The 17,922-nt window shown below is 49.8% G+C and overlaps 1 protein-coding gene across 1 annotated transcript; it reads right to left on the bottom strand.

The window, feature by feature from the left end:
• Nucleotides 1-11,355: 11,355 nt before the first annotated feature.
• On the bottom strand, nucleotides 11,356-14,444 carry IER5L (immediate early response 5 like). Its single transcript, XM_084821002.1, has one exon. It carries the CDS (start codon nucleotides 14,249-14,251, stop codon nucleotides 13,187-13,189), a length of 1,065 nt encoding a protein of 354 aa, XP_084677128.1. The 5' UTR covers nucleotides 14,252-14,444; the 3' UTR covers nucleotides 11,356-13,186.
• Nucleotides 14,445-17,922: the final 3,478 nt, after the last annotated feature.

The raw sequence follows: 17,922 nt of genomic DNA, 5'->3' as shown, positions 1-17,922 counted from the left end.
TCTGGACGCACCCCCCCCCCCGTGCAAAAAATACCACGAACGAGGCAGGATAGAAGCCTGATCTGGAAGCGCCCACTGCATGACTTCACTCTGCCTTGCAGTGGTTTTTGAAGCAGCACACGAGACTGCAAGGAGATTCGAGAGCAGGGTGTGGGGAGCCTCTTTCAGCTGAAGGGCCAAATTCAGTGCCGGAGAAGCTCTCGGGGGCCACAGTGAAGTGGTGGGCGGGGCAAAGGCAAAAGGGGCGGGGCAAAATCCCAGCCTATTCTAGCTTAAAGCTCTTACTGCTGGTAGCTAAGCTTTAGAAGAAGCATTCCAGCCGTTTAGAAGGGGGGGGGGATCTGGTCAGGGTGTGGCAGGAGGGAAGCAGGAACCACCTGATGATGTGGGAACCCCGGACGGCTGGATTTGACCTCCGAGCCTGTGGTTCAACACATCTTTCTCTAGCACTAGATGGATCAGTGAGTACCACCACATTGGGTGAGCTCAGTCCCCCCCTGAACAGGATGAACAGGCCTCACCTGGGCCGATGAACCACCCGCTAACAGTACCTCCATCTTGTCTGGATTGAATCTCCACTTCTAGGCTCAGCCGGTCCAAGGGGCTGACTGAGGACTCCCAGTGCCTTGCGTGGATTTGACAAAAAAAGAGGAGCGGAGCAAATGCAGCAACACGTTGCACGTGTGTGTTGTAGCCAGCATCTTTTTAGAAGAGGCATTCCGTTTTGTGGGGTGGACAGAGGGTGCCTCTACTTTTTAGTATTTGAAGTGTATTAATTTTCAGTTAGGCAATACCGGGGTCTGTAAGTCTCCCTCCGACCTACCCCAGCTACACAGGGGGAATGCCTCTTCTAAGATGGTACCAGCTGTCTATGGTGGTGGTGGTTGTTTTTATTATTATTATTATTATTATTAATGCATCCTTTCCCACTGCAAAAATCAGTCTTGAAGCGACCTACGCACACAAATACGGAAATCCATAATTAATATAACGGGATAAATAACCAATATGTACCATAATCAGCGCAATAGTACAAATAAAAATGAACACCATAAAAACAATGCAATGCAAACAGTGTTCATCCTGGATACACACAATCCCTCTCCTGGACTGAAGGCCACAGAAGCAACTTGCAACTATTGGGCCATCACAAATGCTTTTATTAGGATGTGTAATAAAAAATGCTGACAAAATTTAAATCTGGTTTTTTTTTTAGTCGATTAAAGGCACAATCCTATGCATGTTTAGACAGAAAAAAGTCCTACAACTCCCAGCATTCCTCAGCCAGGGAATGTTAGGAGTTGTAGGACTCTTTTCTATCTAAACATGCATAGGATTGCACCCCTAAGTGTTTTTAATCAGTGAATCTACTACTGGATGTTGCAAGCTTAGTCAAAATTGCCTGTAACAGCTGTGTATTCTTTACCGCCTCCCCCCCCCAGGTTCTTATGGGACAGCTATAATTAAAATGGAAATTTCTACAGTAATAAAATGAAGGAATATGTTTTAAATGGGCCTTTCCCAACCTGGTGCTTTCCAGAGGTCTTAGACTACAACTCCCAGCATTCTTGACCATAGGTCAAGCTGGCTGGGGCTGATAAGAGTTGGAATCTGAAAAATCTACAGGGCACACATTTGGTGTAGGCTATTCTCAAGGCTTGGAAAGAAGAGTGCATTCCTTTACTTTTCCGTGTCCTCAATCAAGTGCTCCAAGGTGATCTGATCAGTCATTGTCTCATCGCCACTATCAGAAGCTTGTCAAGGGAGAGGCTTTTTAAGGCTGCAATCTGAGTTTTGCTTACGTGGGAGTAAGCACCATTGAAATGGATGAGACGTGTTTCCAAGTCAACATGATTGGTTTACTGAACTGCCAGTGAGTCAGTTCTCGTCCATTTGAATTGCGTTTTCCACAGTTTGTGGAGGTGGGCGTTATTTTGTTCCCAAGAAATAGAGGATGGGGTTCGGAGTCTAGATTTCTATTGTTTTAAATCAGGGATGGGCAGAGGGTACATCTCCAGATGTAAGAACGTAAGAGCCGTGCTGGATCAGACCAAGGGTCGGTCTAATCCAGCATTCTGTTCACACAGTGGCCATCCAGCTGCCTGCAGGAAACCCACAAGCAGGACATGAGTGCAACAGCACCCTCCCACCCATGTTCCCCAGCGACTGGTGTACATACGCTCACTGCCTCTGATTCTGGAGGGAGCACATAGCCATCAGGACTAGTAGCCATTGGTAGCCTTCTCCAGGAATTGGTCCAATCCCCTTTTAAAACCATCCAAATTGGTGGCCGTCACAACGTCCCGTGGAAGTGAATTCCATAGTTTAACTCTGCACTATGTGAAGAAGGACTTCCTTTTATTTGTCCTGAATCTCCCAGCATTCAGCTTCATGAGATGACCTTGTTGGGTTCTAGCATTGTGAGAGAGGGAGAAAAATGTCTCCCTGTACACTTCCTCCATACCAGGCAGAGTTTTGTACATCTCTATCATGTCTCCCCTTACTCCCCTTTTAAAAAGCTAAACAATTCCAGCTGTTGTAACCTTCCTTCATAGGGGAGTTGCTCCAGCCCCTGGATCATTTTAGCTGCCATTTCCCCAGCTCTACAATATCCTTTTTTAGGTGCAGTGACCGGAACTGTACAAAGTATTCCAAATGGATCTCCCAATCAACCAACAAGAAAAGACCAATGGATTTGGGGATGTTTAGCTTAGCAAAGAGAGAGAGGGAACATGGTCCCTAACCTTTTTAGGCTGGTGAACACATCTGGAATTTTGCGAGATAGTTGTGGGTGCTCTCCCAAAATGGCTGCCATGGGGTGTGTGACCGATTATAAAATGGCTGCCATGGTGGGCGTGGCTGGTCACAAAACACCCAATTCCCAGAAGGCAAACTGGTGAGATGAAAAGAAAAAGTCACTTGCCCAAGAACAGATGTCCAAGGCAGAGGTTGGGGGTCTGAACTCCAAAACACACGCTCACTCTTTGGAACCCAAATAAAGATAGTGCTGGAGGGTGGCACTTTGCCTTGCAGCATGGCCACCTCCCAGTTAAAAAATATTTTTTAAAAATGTTCAGTAACAAAATAAAAATCAGGACGGCTAGGGAGCCCGGCAAGCACTAAGGGAGGGGCCAGCAGGACACCATGGAGACCCAAGGGTGGCAGATCAGTGGCTTATACCACTGCATGGTGTGGAGAAAGTGGATATACCTTCTGCTTTAGGCTCTAACGGTCACGCCACAGGGCAAGAGTGGAGGCATTTATGCATCTTGGCTGTGGTGTGCATGCACGCAAAGGTGTGTGCATGAACACTGAGGTGTTGACCGAGCCTGCCATTTCACAGGCTGCAGCTGACAACATAGATTTCAAACAGCTGATAACCTCTTGTAGGAGAATCAGGTTCTTCTCCCACAAGGTGGGCTGAAGGTTCAACATCCCTGTATGACAGCAAATGGTCCATCTCAACAACCACTTCCTGGGGTAGGAAGAGGACTGTGTGGGGAACAGGACCCAAGTGGAAAGCAAGTCAGGATGTATAGGTAGATCTCTCAGTAATTTTCAGCAGATCCACAAGGATCTCTCCCTCCCCCCCTGCTTTTTTTTTTTTTTACAATAGCAACAACCAAATTACTCCCCCCACCCCTGCAAAAACTAGGAGTAACCAGGAGTGGATATGTGTGTGGAAGGAGTGTGAGCTCAGTTCAGCCCTGAGAACGCATTCCTGGGTTCTGAATTTGTCAGGGTTAAGTGTCCATCTTTTGCACTTGGTTCCGGTCGGTGGATCTTGGGCAAAACATGCAAAGACTACCCCACGTGCCTGAAGTCCAAAGCATCAATGCGCCGTTCTCCGCATGTTTGCGCCTCCGGCTCAGAAGGATGTGCTGCGCAGAATCCTGTTTAGCAAAGACATAGATTTAATTTCATTTCTGAAAAAACAAAAGGCACCTTGGCACACCAACACCAACAGAGACACCTTTTTTGGAGGCTAGCGGTGTGCAAATACAGGCTGCTTGTCCACAACAGCCTTTCTCTCTCTCTCCCCCTCTCCTGAAAGCCTCAAACCAATCTCATCTGCATATTCATAAGCAGCTGATAAATTAATCATGATGTCAGTAACGTTCAGGCTGCAAAGGAGGCGACAGCCAAGGTTGCTTCCCCCACCCTGCGCTGCCCCCCCCCGGTCCCGGTTCCTTCCCTTGGATTGACTCCCCCCCCCCCCGCTTTGGATTTTGCTCCTTTTATTCATTTCCCCACTGCCACTGTCTAGCCTTGCGCTAACGGGAAAGTTGTGGGGCTGGTGCTGGCAATAAAAAGGTAAAATAAACCTCTCTCCAGGCTGGATTTGCACCCGGGGCTCTGTTTTCAGTCCTCAAACCACAAGGCCTAAGGTTTGCCAAGGGTCAATAGAGGGAACACCCGCAGTGATCATGGAGAGAGTGGCAGGTGACCAGACCATCAGGGCAACAAAGTGGGAGTGTCCCATTTTCCTCCCAGAGTGCCAAATGCCCAAAGGGTCACTATGAAAAGGTGGAGGATTAAACAGTGGCACCACTAGGATTGGACTGTGGGGCCAAGGTCAAGGGGCCCACCCCCATCGGGGCCCCCAAATGATCAGACAGCAGCAGGTGCAGAAGCACACGTTTTGTTCCTGGAGTCCTGGGTGGTGCAATGATTGACGTCAGTTGAAAATACAAAACTGCAGATGCTCAGAGTTTTTCTTTTTTTTGTATTGGGGTCGGCAAACATTTCAACATTTCAGGGGTGTGGAATCAGTTGCAATGCATGAAATGGCAGTTGGGGGTAGGGAGAGAAATGTGAGTTGTCTGCTTCAAGATGGAACCAATACACATCTAAAGCCCCCTCCCCCCCAAGATAATGAAGTCCAGGGTTTAAAACAGAACCTCAGTCCCAGGGCCAAATCCAGCCAGCCAGCCAGGCTTCCCCAGATGGCCACGCTGTCTTCCCTTGGCCCCACCCTCTTTCCCCTAACCACCAGTCATTTGGTCTTTCCCAATTATGTGGACTTAGATTCCCATCAGAAAAGCTCGCACTGTCTCTCCTAAGGGTTAGTTATGGGCAGTAGGAGCATTAAGCTAAAAACGCTCGTAAATCTGGCCCCGCCCCCTTTGCATTCCACCCCACCCACCACTGGAATGCGGCCCCCGAGAACATCTCCAAAATGGAACGAAAGAGGTTCAACACCCTGGTTTAAAATTACCTCACTGCACCCCGTGCACACACAGAATTAAAGACAGGAGGGATCGGGGCAGATGGCATGACTGGTTGGTTGATCAATTCCGTCTTTGAAAAAGAACATCATCATGGTTTGGAGATCACTCTAAAAGCTCTGGGCAGGAAACATGAAACTTTCTTTAAACTCATCTCTCTCTCTCTCTCTCTCTCTCTCTCTCTCTCACTCTCTCTGTTTTTATAAAAACCATCAAACCTGGAAAAGCCATTGGGTTAGAGCCAGGCTTTGCCATGCAATGGGACTTACATCCATCATGGCTAGGTTCCCCCCTTGATTTCAGTGGGTCTACTCTAAGCACAACAAGTTCTGGATCCAAGCAGATTCCAGCCTTGATCATCCAAAATCCCCAAATGCCATTCACAATAGTATTAAATAGCTATCATTCCTAGAAAAATATGACACCATTCATAATTCGTTCATTGATTGGCACAGTTCCCATTAAGTTTAAATAATTACGATCATCAGAAATCTTTGTAATGTATTCTGTCACCAGTCTCCATATTTCACAAATTGGCGGGTAACTTATTATTTAAACTTATTTCTTGTGCCTCTGTACCCCTCGCCGATAGAAATGCAGCCTCCAGTACACTACTATTTTAGCATTTTTCTTGTCTTAAGACCACCATGGTGCCCCTAGGTACCAATGTGCTCACAGAAGCCTCTCTTGGTGCCTGTCCGTCTCCCTGCCCCTCCTGATTTTTATTTAATTTCTTATTATTTTTAATTAATTATTTTTAACTGCAAATCCAATTCCTGCCCTCCAGCACCATCTTCATTTGGGGTTTTGGGGTCGGAGCTCAGACCCCACTTCTGCCTTGCATTTAGGTACAAATCGCTTTTCTTTCCGCCTCACCGGTTTGCCTTCTGGGAAATGTGTGTTTTGTCACCGCCCACAGCCATCGTGGCAGTCATTTTGTGAACGAGCCAGCCTGCACCCATGGCAGCCATTTTGTGAGAGTGCCCAGAAGACTCCCCTAATATTCCAAGTGTGCCCACCTACCCAGAATGGTGGGAGACCCTCTGGTGGCTGCGTTCTGTATCACAGTGTCCAAAGCCTTAGCAAGTTAAAAAAAAAAAAACTTCTTGCCAAGTTTTCTCAATCAACTGCAGCTGTCTTGTCTGGACAGCCCAACTATCTGTAGTCATGCTGCCTCTTTTCTGAGAAATCACCCTTTTCGGATTTTTGCCTGGCAAAATATATGTAAGGCTGCATACTTACCCCCATTAAACTCCATGGCACTTACTTCTGAGCAGACATGCCTGGGATTGCACTGCTCATGCGAGTTCCTAGCCTTGGCCCCAAACACCAAAAATACATCCCTGCAGTACTTATGCTGTGGTCTGTTATCACCCGCCTCCAACATTTCACAGGTGAAAATTCTTATACTGTGGAGCACAGCCGGAGCCATGTCCCCATCATCCAGGGCCAACTTCAAGGGTCAGCGTGGCTGGGCACATGCCGAGGGCCCACTCCCCAGCAGGGGCCCCTGACCAGAGCCCCCTGGACTTGCTCCTCCTCTCCCACATTGCAGCCTGCTTGTTCCCCCTGCCTTTCGCTCTGGCCCAGGCAATGGTGGCAGCGAGAACGCCCCCCCCCCCATCTATTCCCCATAGGTGCCAATGGAAGTGGGTTTTTTCTCAGCTGAATTGCCATTGGGGGGGGGGCATGTTTCAAGGTGGACTGCAGCTGGGGAGGGAACAGTTAACTCTCCCCTTCCCACATGCTGCAATGCCTCCCCCCCCTTCCCATGCATGGCAATTAAGCTTCTCTCCCCCATGAGGGAAGGTTACAGCAGCTGGGATTGTTTAGCTTGCAAAGGGGGAGGGTCAGAATTACGCCTGGTGTGGAGAATGGAGAGGGAGACATTTTTCTCCCTCTCTCCTAATACTCGAACCCAGAGGAGTCATCCCATGATGCTGAATGGTGGGAGATTCAGGACAGATAAAAGGAAGGACGTCTTCACACAGCGTAGAGTTAAACTAGGGAACTCACTACCACAGGACATAGTGATGGCCACCAGTCTGGATGGCTTTAAAAGGGGGTTGGACAAATTCCTGGAGGAGAAGGCTGTCAATGGCTACCAGTCCTGATGGCTCTGTGCTCCCTCCAGAACCAGGGGCAGTAAGCCTATGTACACCAGTTGCTGGGGAACATGGGTGGGAGGGTGCTGTTGTGCTCATGCCCTGCTTGTGGGTTCCTGGTCGACAGCTGGTTGGCCCGTGTGAACAGAACGCTGGACTAGATGGACCCTTCGTCTGATCCAGCAGGGCTCTTCTTATGTTCCTAAGCGTAAGGAAAAAACACTTTTCCCATCAGTTGGTTTGGGAAGATCTGGCTCCAGGTGCAAATATGAGAGGGTTTGGATGAAATATGAATTGGATGTCTTTGACCCCTGAGAAATTTTAAATAAATCCTGGTAATTATTTCTAAATGTGCATATACAGATATGAATGAGCACATGCAGATTTCTGTCTTAAGGGTCTGGGACCCTTATCTTCTAAGAGCCTAGTAACACCCCTGCTGGCAGTAAATATACAGTCATAATAAATTAAGTAAGAGCCAGTGTGAGTAGCAGTTAGTGCTGGAGTGAGGCTTGGGAGACCCGGGTCGAAGTCTCCACTCAGTCATAAAGCTCACTGGGTGACTTTGGGCCAGTTGCTGCCTCTCCACCTAACCTACCTCACAGGGTTGTTGTGAGCATAAAATGGAGAGGAGATGATCATGTAAGCCACTTTGGGTTCCTTGCAAGAGCAAAAAAGGTGGGATATTAATATGAATAATATAATCATCATCATCTGCCTTTTATGGTACACAAGCTTGGCTACCTTACTCCCCCCACCCCAAATAAGGACCTTGTATGGAAAAACAACCCCTCATGCAGGGGGTTTCTAAGTTCCACCTTCTCCTTTAGCCAGCTCTGTTGAGCTCCATTTTTAGTGGAAGGGTGAGATAGATGAATAATTCCCCATCGCTATCAAATATCCAGTTCTGGACCCTACTTGAGTATACCCTGCTCACTGTCACCGCTGCCACTGGTTTAGATGTCCGGCACGTCTCTTGCCCTCCACAGTTGCAATTCCCCTTGAACTTTGTCCCCCCCCCCCAACATGGCAATGAAACTGAGAAAAAACACACACTTCTATTGGCACCTATGGATACTCAGGGCCCTGGAAAATACATTGGAGCCCCTGGAAAATAGATCCAGTGCTGGGCTGTCATGGCTCCAGTCCTAGGAACACCCCTGGCTGTCGGGGAGGGAGGAAAGGCACTTGTAGGCTGTTCTGCTTCAAGTGCCAAAATACCTCGACAGATCATGGATATTATGCACCTTGATTTGTGCGCGCACGTGTCTGTAGGGTTTGCTTCTCTATCTCAAGCAGCAAAATGTCTTGGGGCAGCATTGCTGGGGCTCAAGCCAGCCTGTAAGTCGAACTCTCTTCTACCACAGTCATGCCAAGTCTTACAGGAGTATCAGGACTTGCTCCAATTGGACTGCCCCCCCCCTCCCCTGGAGCTGAGGGGAAGCAGGACCATTCCACCAGCCCTGCTGAAAACCTACTTAATTTTTTCTCCTCTTCCTTCCCATCCCTCTTTCCTTGCATGCTGTGTCTTTTCTTTTTAAAATTGTAAGTTTGCTTTGTCCTCTGATGGTTTGTGAGCCGCTCCAAAGCCCCCACTTTTTGGCAGAGAAGTGGGATAAAATGCTTTCAATAAATAAATAAGTAATGTAATCCCAGCTAATGCTTTGTGAGCAGCAAGCCAAGGAACTCTCCTCCTGCACAGAACATGCTCGGCCATGCGCCGCACGGCCCCTGGGATGAGTTGGCCCATTGGAAACCGGTTCTGGAGGCCGAACCATTGTGCAAATGAACATGCACCTAGCGAGGGCAGGATGGTAGGCAAATCTCAAAGGTGGCCTCCTATGCTTTGATGTTCCTCCCTCCCCCCTAAAGTCTCCCTCTCCTCTCCCACAGGGACAGTTCATATGGAGATCTGTGGCTAGAAAAGGAACTTTTGATCTGTGTGCATGCAGGAAAGTAACACATGCCTCAAGAGGGGAGAAAAAGTTTTCCCCCACCCAGCTCCTGAATCACTTTCCCACCATTCCACTTTAAGAAAAAACAACTTAATTGGAATTTTTCAGCCTTCTGTGAGAGGATGGGCTCCACTTGCAAAAGGTTCCTCTGCCTGGTTTTTGGGGACCCTCCCCCACCTCTGCTCACTCTATTCTACAGGACCTCCTGACGCTGTGTGGCATTTTCAGGGGGGTGGGAGGGGCTGCCGTGGGGGCAGGAAGTCCCCTTCCGTTGGCACAGTTGATCCGGCATAAATCTGCACCGTAGTCTGACAGAGCAGACCCATCAAAATCAGCGGGACTCAAGTCAAAGGGGCAAGGAGCACCAGTCTTAGCTGAAGCATCATTGAAGGGAAATCAACCCTCCTCACTGGCTTCCCCCCTCCACAAATCTCCCCCAAACCCATCACCACCATTACAAGAATGGATCTTTGCTTTCTTCCTTGCAGTTAAGAGAGCCAAAGGCTGCCATTCTTCAAAACGGTCGCTAGGAGGAGCTCTAGCAATTGCCTTGCTCTTTTCCATTTAAAAAACAAAAAACCCACTCAGAGCTGTAAAGCCTCCTCCACTGTTCGAGTTTAGCTGGGGGGGGGGGGGATTATTATTTTTTTTAAAAAAACACACACACACTAAAAGGGAACACACAAATCTTGCTTAAAAAGACCAGGCGATCGGTCGGTCAAAACCTGGATTCCAGTTCTGACCTAAGGCAGGTTTTATAATACTAAAGTACAGAGCAATTAAGAAAAATTTAAAAAACTAATCAATAAATACGTTTCCACCTTTAAAGACTGACTACTGGAGAGGGATTAAGGGGAACAGATCAAAATCCTGGTGTTCAGACCTTTGCAATACAAATGTGGGACAACATGGGGAAGAGAAAAGCACCCCCCACACATCTCCAGCCAATAAATGTAAAACTCAATCAAAGGAGTGAACAAGAGTTTTGATTTAAATATATTTTGCAAAGAGCTGAAAAGCTCCGACTCCAGCTGTGCCTCAAGAGGAAACAGCAATTGTGGATACTTCGGTTTAAAGAGAAAAAACACACACACTATATTATGCCGAGGTCAGCCCTGTAGGTGGTCAGAAAATCTTTTTATCACCTTCATTCATTTGGTTTAAAGAGAGGGGTGTGTGTGGAAAACACACACACATGCACCACCAAGTGGCACAAACCAGAGATAACAGAACTCAAGATGTGTAAAAGAAAAGGGAGGGGGGAAACTTTAGAAATGCATCCAAACCCCCCAAAAGGGGCATTAAGACCTGGTGGCAAGCATTTTGGTATTTCTCCCCATCGCCTTTTATCCAAATGCACCTTTAAAAAGATGCTTGCAAAAGGCAGCCAAGCAAAGTTTTGTGATCCCACACATGCTTACTTGGGAGCGAGACTGGGACTTTAGCATATTTTTGACCAGAGCTGTTGTGGGGCTCTCCGGATGTGTTGGACTACAATTCCCAGCATCCATGCTGGAATGATGGGAGGTGCAGTCTAACACATCTGATCACACCAACTTGAAAACATGCAGATTTAATGGCACAAAATACCCTGCCCAAATTTATTCCAGCCCCCCCCCCCCCCAGGCAGAAGAGAAATGTTTTCAAAAATGTAGCTGGAGCTTTCCTTGCATCTCTCCTCCACCCCAAATCTTTCATCTAAACTCTAGGGACCTAGAGGTTGGAGTGTTTCCCTCCTTTGTTTGTTTTCTCTCCTCTGAAGAGCTGGAGATCTCACCCCCCCCATCCTGCTTCAGTATCTCCTGCAGATAAGCCACCTCCTGCTAAAATTACATTGTGGGTGGGGAGTTAAGAATCCCCACCCAAGGGCAACTGTGAGTAACAGCAAATCTTTTGCCCCTGTCTTCTGGTTAGTTAAGCTCTAGTCCGAGGCACTGTATGTAGGAAATAAGAGCTTTGCATGTATGTTAGAGAAGATGTAGATTCAGTGAAATAAGGGGGCTAGCTGATTTAGGAAGAAGTCATGAATCAATATTCAACTAAAATCTCAACAAGGCTGTCGTAACAAATCAATGCAATTTATTTCTAAAGAAAGGGGGCTGGGGAAGCTCAACTTTGTGTTAGTTGTTAAGGAAAGTGGCTAGATACTTCTGCAGCTGTCTTAAGGGCTAGGTCAGAAGGCAGAGACACTTAACTTTTTTTTATAATTGGACTTTTTATTAAGATTATAAATTTAAACAAATCTGAACAGTTTTACCCGGTGATATACAATTCAGTAATGCACACACGCACACACACACACAAATATACAGAGATACAAAGGAAAAAATAATTATTATTATGTTTGGCAATGCGTCCTTTTAATACACACAGTGCTTTTAACGTGACGTTTGGATGGATGGCTGAAAAAGCTACCTTTTTACAACAAAAGGTGTTTTTTCTCCCTTTGATAAAAACACAAATTTAAAATTTATTTTAAAAAAGAAAAGGGTTACAAGAACAGACTTTTTTTTTTTTGCACACAGGACCAAACTATGCTGGCTGAATCAGGAGCATTCAAATCGTTGGGGAAAAAAAAGTCATCCAGCACACTGAAAGACATTAAAATAGTGTTAACACATGTATTTGTGGCATTCTCTCTCACACACACACACACACACGTGTGCACACACACCCCTACTTAGGTGGGAGGTACACAAATTGAGAAGGCAGGCAGGGAAGGGTGGGGGAGGACCTCCAGAGAGCTGTGCATGATGGGAAAAGTAGTTACCATCTTGTCCCTCCCCTCCCCAAATCAAAGTATCGTTTAAAAGAAAGCAGTGTTGGGACATACTTCAAGGAAGCAGCAAAATGCAGGGGAAGTGGAGAGAGAAGGGAGCCATTCAGTTACATCAATACCAAAGCACACCAAAACACCTTCCTCCCAGGAAAGTTTTCATTTTCCACTTTTTAAAAATGTGTGTTCTTTTGAATTAGGAGGGGGAGCACACGGTGAATATCCACTGGGGAAGGAAGAACAGTGCCCCCCCCCCCGCCCGAGTCCAAATCACTGCAAAAGGAAACTGAGCCACCCAAAGTCTTGTAGGGTGGTGTGAACACACAGATGTTGATCAGAACTGGGGAAAAGAGCTAGAAATCAGTTAAAAATCTGCCTTTAAAAATGTATGTATTTTAAAAATAAACCCACCTGGCTATCTTGGAAGGTTGTAACTTCCTCAACCCATGCATGGCAGATTCTGGGTTGAGTTGGAGGAGGTGAGGTATCCCTTTTGCAACACTGAAGAGGGGTGTGTGTGTGTGTGTGTGTGTGGGGTATATTGAATGATCTGCCTCAAGTCCCCAAGATCTCCCCTCCCACACACACAAGTTCAGTGGCTTGCAGCCCCAAAAATAAGTGGCTCAAAACTCTCTCACATACACACAGTTTATTCCCCCCACCCTTTCGAAGTATGCTTCGGCACCCCCACCCCACCCCACGTGGCCTCTGAGCAAAATTTTGGAGAAACCAAAATACCTTATATATTCAGAACAACCCCCCACCCCAAGGATGTTAAAACAAGAGAAAAGTGAAGGGGGGGGGGGAGGGAAAAACGGAGAAATACACAAGTCAACACCACCCAAGCAAAAGACACAAAAGAAGTTTTTGTTTTTAAATAGGTACTATTTCATCCTCATTGTCATCTCTGCAAAAATAAAGACCCCCAGATCTTCGAAGTTAAATCCTATGGTACAGTTTAGAAAAAAGAAGGAACATTCTCTTGGCTTTTAACACCCCCTCCCTCTCCCTCCCCCCCCCCGCTCCCAATTCAGTCTTTGTTTCAGGGTCTTGCCTTCGCCCTTCACTCGGACCCCCCCTAAAAAGAGCCAAACAGCAGCACGACCCCCCCGCCCGCCCCGTCTAGAAAGCCACGATCGCTCGCGTCCACGCGCCCAGGCTGGCCAGGGCTTGCTTGCTACAGAGCTGTCCGTTGAGCGGCTGCTCGGAGTCCGCCGGCGGCTGCGCCGGGAGGCTTTGCTGCGCCTGCTGCTGCGCCTGCCGGCTCACCAGCCCGCTGAAGCCGGAGCCGAAGATGGAAATGAGGCTGGAGATGTTGCTGGACGGCTCGGCGGGAGGCGGCTCCGGCGGAAAGTCCTCGAAGCGGGCGCGCTTGGGGCAGGGGGCGAAAGGGGGCGCCGGCTGCGGGGGCGCGGGGAGCGCCTCGGCGGGCCCGCCGGGGGCCGCCGCGCCCGCCCCGCCGCCCACGTCGGCGTCCTGGCCCGGGCAGTACTTGCGCTTGGCGCCCGGGCTGGGCGGCGCGGCGCCCTGGCAGCAGCAGGGGCACTGCGAGCAGCAGTCCTGGTGCAGGAAGCCGTTCTCCACCGTGGTCACCACGTGCGTGTCCAGGTCCAGGACGGTGGTTCGGCTGGAGCAGTGCGCCGCGGCGGCGGCCGGAGCCAGCCCCGACGGCGCGCCGCCGCCGCTGCTGGCGGCGAAGTCGCAGCTCTCCGGCGGCGGCGCGTAAAGCAGCGCGGGCGAAGCGCACGGCGGCGCGGCGGCGCGCTGGTAGAACGCGAGCGGGGAGTCCCTGCAGAGCCCCGACGGCGCGGGCGGCGCCGGCTGCTCGTGGGGCAGGAGCGCGGCGGGCATCTCCAGCGCCTCGCCGCCCCTAGCCAGGGCGCAGCTGCGCAGCTGCGCCTGCCGGACGAGCGCGTCCTCCTGCTCGGCCGCCTCGGCGGGCAAGGGCAAGGGCGGCGGGCTGAAGGCGGCGGCGGGCGCCGGCGAGCCGCCCTCCGGGTAGTGGTGGTGCTGGCGGCGGTAGAGCTCGGCGTAGCGCTCGCTCAGGTAGAGCTGCCGGGCGTTGCGGAGCACGTAGGAGACCAGCAGGTTCTTGTGCAGCTTGATGCCGCCGCGCTGCGTGCGCGAGCTGTGGATCTTGCGGAGCGACAGGCTGATCAGCGACTGGGCGTCGAGGGCGCCCTCCATCCTCCTCCCGCGGGGCCCTCGCCGGCATCGGCCGTCCCCGACCGCGCCGCCCGGGCCGGAGGGCGCCGCCGAGCTCAGCGCCGCGCCGGCACCATGCGCCCGGGCCGCGCGCGCGCGTGGAGAGGCCGCCGGCGGACCCCACCCCTCGCCGGGCGCTCGCCTCCGTCCCGCCGCCGCTCCAGCCGTCCGCGCCTCGGCGTGCCGGGCAATCAGCGCTCGCTTCCCCCCCGACCCCCGCTCTATATACCGCCTTCGCCCCCGACACGCCCCCGGCTCCCCCCGGCCGCCTATGGCGAGCCGCGCTCGGCTCGGAGGGGCGGCCGCCGCCCGCCCAGCCCAGCCCGAGCCGGCCAATCCGGGCGAGGCGGTTCCTTTGTGCTATTCAAATACCGAATGGGATTTTTTATTTTTTTGCCCGGGGGGGAGAAAGGAGCGAGAGGCTGGGCTGGAAGGTTCTCCGGAGGGACGGCGGCGAGGCGCGGCGGCGGCGCGGAGCCGGGAAAAGAGGGACGGGGCGGGCGGCGGCGGCGGAGGGGGCGGCTGCGGCTGGAAGAAGGGCCGCGATCCCGCTCGGGCGCCGGGAACGGAGGCGGCGCGGGGGCGCCCCCCTCGCAGGGAGCCCCCTGGGCTGCCATGTGCGGGGAAAGGGGGCCGGACGTCGAAGGGAGCCGCCCGCCGCGCCGCGTCCTGCGCCGCCCCCGCCCCCAACGGCAGGTGCAAGCTTGCGAGCGCTCAGAGAAAAAGGGCACGTTTACTCTCGAGGAGGAGCTCTTGGTCCTGGAGGGGGCAAACACGTGTGCCAGGAAGAAGTGAAAAATAACAATTATATAGATGTGCGCGCGCGGGCGCGCGTCAGCGTGTGTGTGTGTGTAATTATTTTTAACTTCAAGTATATATACTTCAAGTATACATATATATATATACACACACACACACGTGTGTGTGTGTGTGTGTGTGTATATATATATGCACACATATATATGTGTGTGTATATATATACATATACACATATATATGTGTGTGTATATATATATATATAATATACACACACATATATATATATATAATAAGAATAATTAAAATATAGGAATAAAATGTATAAGAAAGATAAGGGTATTTAAAACAATATATTTTGAGCTTTCACCCTCAGTAGCTGTGCTGTATATACATATATATGTATATTTGAATAAATGGTATATAACTTAGAAGAAAACCAATATGGTTGGGCAAGACCCAAATTTTCAGCCCCACCCAGTGCTGCAAACGTTCGCTTCGTGGGCGAGCCAGTGTGACGCAGAGGTGAGGCTGTTAGGCTGCAAGTCAGGAGACTCCGGTTCCAGTCCCCACTCGGCCCCCGAGCTCACCCAGTCACTTTGGGCCAGGCACTGACTCTCAGCCTCACCCACCTCGCAGGGTTGTTGTGAAGATTAACATGGCGAGGAGGAGGACCGTCAAAGCTGCCTTGGGTTCCTGGCAAGAGGGAAAAGGTCAGGGTATAAATGTAAGTAAATCCCCAAAGTTGGCTACCTGTCTGCGGGGACGTCCACCCTCTTTGCCTTGCCTGTAGAACCACCTATGGCTGGCTCCTCCTGCCCTCCAGCAGTTTTCCGTAGAGACCCAGTTTGTTTTGCAGACATCGAAGGAAAGCAGCCAGAGGAATGCTGGGAGTTGTAGGACTTTAAACAGTTATAGGACTGCCCTGAAGCGCTCGTTTGGCATTGCTTCTCATATGACTGGGAACCCCGATTGCGCAAGGAGCTGAAATGTATACAACTGCGCCTGTGTACACTGCCCTTTTCTGAGAGGCACGGTTGTGGAACAGGGTTGGGGTCTAGGTGGGGTCCCGTCTGCCCTCCCCCAAGTGCAGAGGAAGACAGAGAATTTTAGAGTGTATTTATTTACTATTTATTTTTATGTATTATTGCATTTATATCCCACCTTTTTTCCTTTTACAAGAAACCCAAGGCAGCTCACACAGGCCTCCACCTCTCCATTTTGCCCTCACAACAACCCTGCAAGGTGGGTTACTCTGTGAGTCCAGGGACTGGCCCAAAGATGCACAGTGAGCTTTTGTGGCCGAGGTGTGGGGGCGGCAGACTAGAACATGGATCTGCCCACTCTTAGTCCAACACTCTAACCATTACACCACGCTGGAGTTGGGAGGAGGCTTGGAGGTCATTTAGTCCAACCCCTTTCTCAGTGAGGGATGGACATCAGGGAGGCTGGTTCGAGTCTTGCCTTCTCCTTGGCCAGCTACACAGCGCTCAGGTTATGCTTGAATCTGTGTGTAACAGACCCTCAACTGTTCATTTGCTTTAAAACAAAAAGCAGCCCCATATCTGGAATCCCACAGGTGGGGCGGGTGATTTTGAACAGAAAAATAAAAGGGCTGGGAGTTTAGCCTTTATTATGTACATTTCTGTATCTGTGAGGGACAAGTCACGTTGTCCTTTTCTTCCCTTGCTGTGTAGACTCTGTAGTCGAGATTGAGCCCTCGTTGCTAGTCCTGGCTACAAGTTCAGCATTTGTTCAGTTTAGATCTTGCCTTTCTGCCAAGACATGGCGCTCGAGATGGCTAATGGCACGATCCAGATTAAAAACAAAGTCTTCGTTAAAGCATAACATGAAAAGAAATGAAGTAAAAACAATAAAAAGAAATCGACAGCACGTATCCAATAAAAAACAGATCAGCGTACAGGAGAAAGGTCTGCCTGAATAAACACCTCTTTGCCTGCAGGTGGAAGGACAACAAAGAGGCATCCATCCCTGCAGGGAGTTCTGGAAGCTGAGAGCAGCCACTGAGAAGGCCCTGTCCTGCATCCCCACCGAATGGGCCTCCAATGTCAGTAGAACCGAGAGAAGGGTCTCTCCCGAAGATTTTAAAACCCGGGCAGACTCATATGGGAGGAGGTGGCTTTTCAACAGTTGCATCAAAAAGTGCTTAAGAACATAAGAAGAGCACAGCTTGATCAGACTGATCTAATCCAACATCCTGTTTCCTGACAAGATGCCCCTGGGAGACATGACAGAGGTGTATAAAATTACACATGGCGTGGGGAAAGTGGATATAGAGAGGGGTTCTTCTCCCTCCCTCATAATACACCAAAGGCTGATCATGTCAAGCATTATGACCCCACAGTGGCCAACCAGAAGCTTATGGGAAGTTTAACTCTGCCATGTGTGAAGAAGGACTCCCTTTTGACTGTCCTGAATCTCCCACCATTCAGCTTCACAGGATGAGCCCTTTGGGTTCTAGTATGCGAGAGGGAGAAAAATGTCTCCCTCTCTACTTTCTCCACACCAGGCATAATTCTGTACACCTCTGTCAAGTCCCTTGTCTTTTTTTCTAAAGCCCTCAAAGATTTTACAAATATTATCTTAAAAAAAAAGCAAATATAACAGCAAAAGAAGGGGAGAAAAAAGCTACAAAAAGAGAAGGGAAAAAAAAAGGAAGAACATAGAATCATAGAACAGTTGGGTTGGAAGAGGCCTACAAGGCCATCGAGTCCAACCCCCTGCTCAGTGCAGGAATCCAGGTCAGAGCATCCCTGACAGATGGCTGTCTAGCCTCGTCTTGAATGCCTCCAGCGTGGGAGAGCCCACCACCTCCCTAGGTCATGGGTTCCACTGTCGTATTGCTCTAAGAGTCAGGAAGTTTCTCCTGATGTTCA

Source organism: Heloderma suspectum, chromosome 14 (genome assembly GCF_057233095.1).
Source record: "Heloderma suspectum isolate Gila_16-S chromosome 14, 16-S_ref, whole genome shotgun sequence".
Lineage (NCBI taxonomy): Eukaryota > Metazoa > Chordata > Lepidosauria > Squamata > Helodermatidae > Heloderma > Heloderma suspectum.
This window is presented reverse-complemented; position numbering and strand designations above follow the sequence as displayed.

Bases quoted from the DNA above. Each gene is read 5' to 3' on its own strand.
- IER5L (XM_084821002.1), bottom strand. From the start codon at position 14,251: ATGGAGGGCGCCCTCGACGCCCAGTCGCTGATCAGCCTGTCGCTCCGC.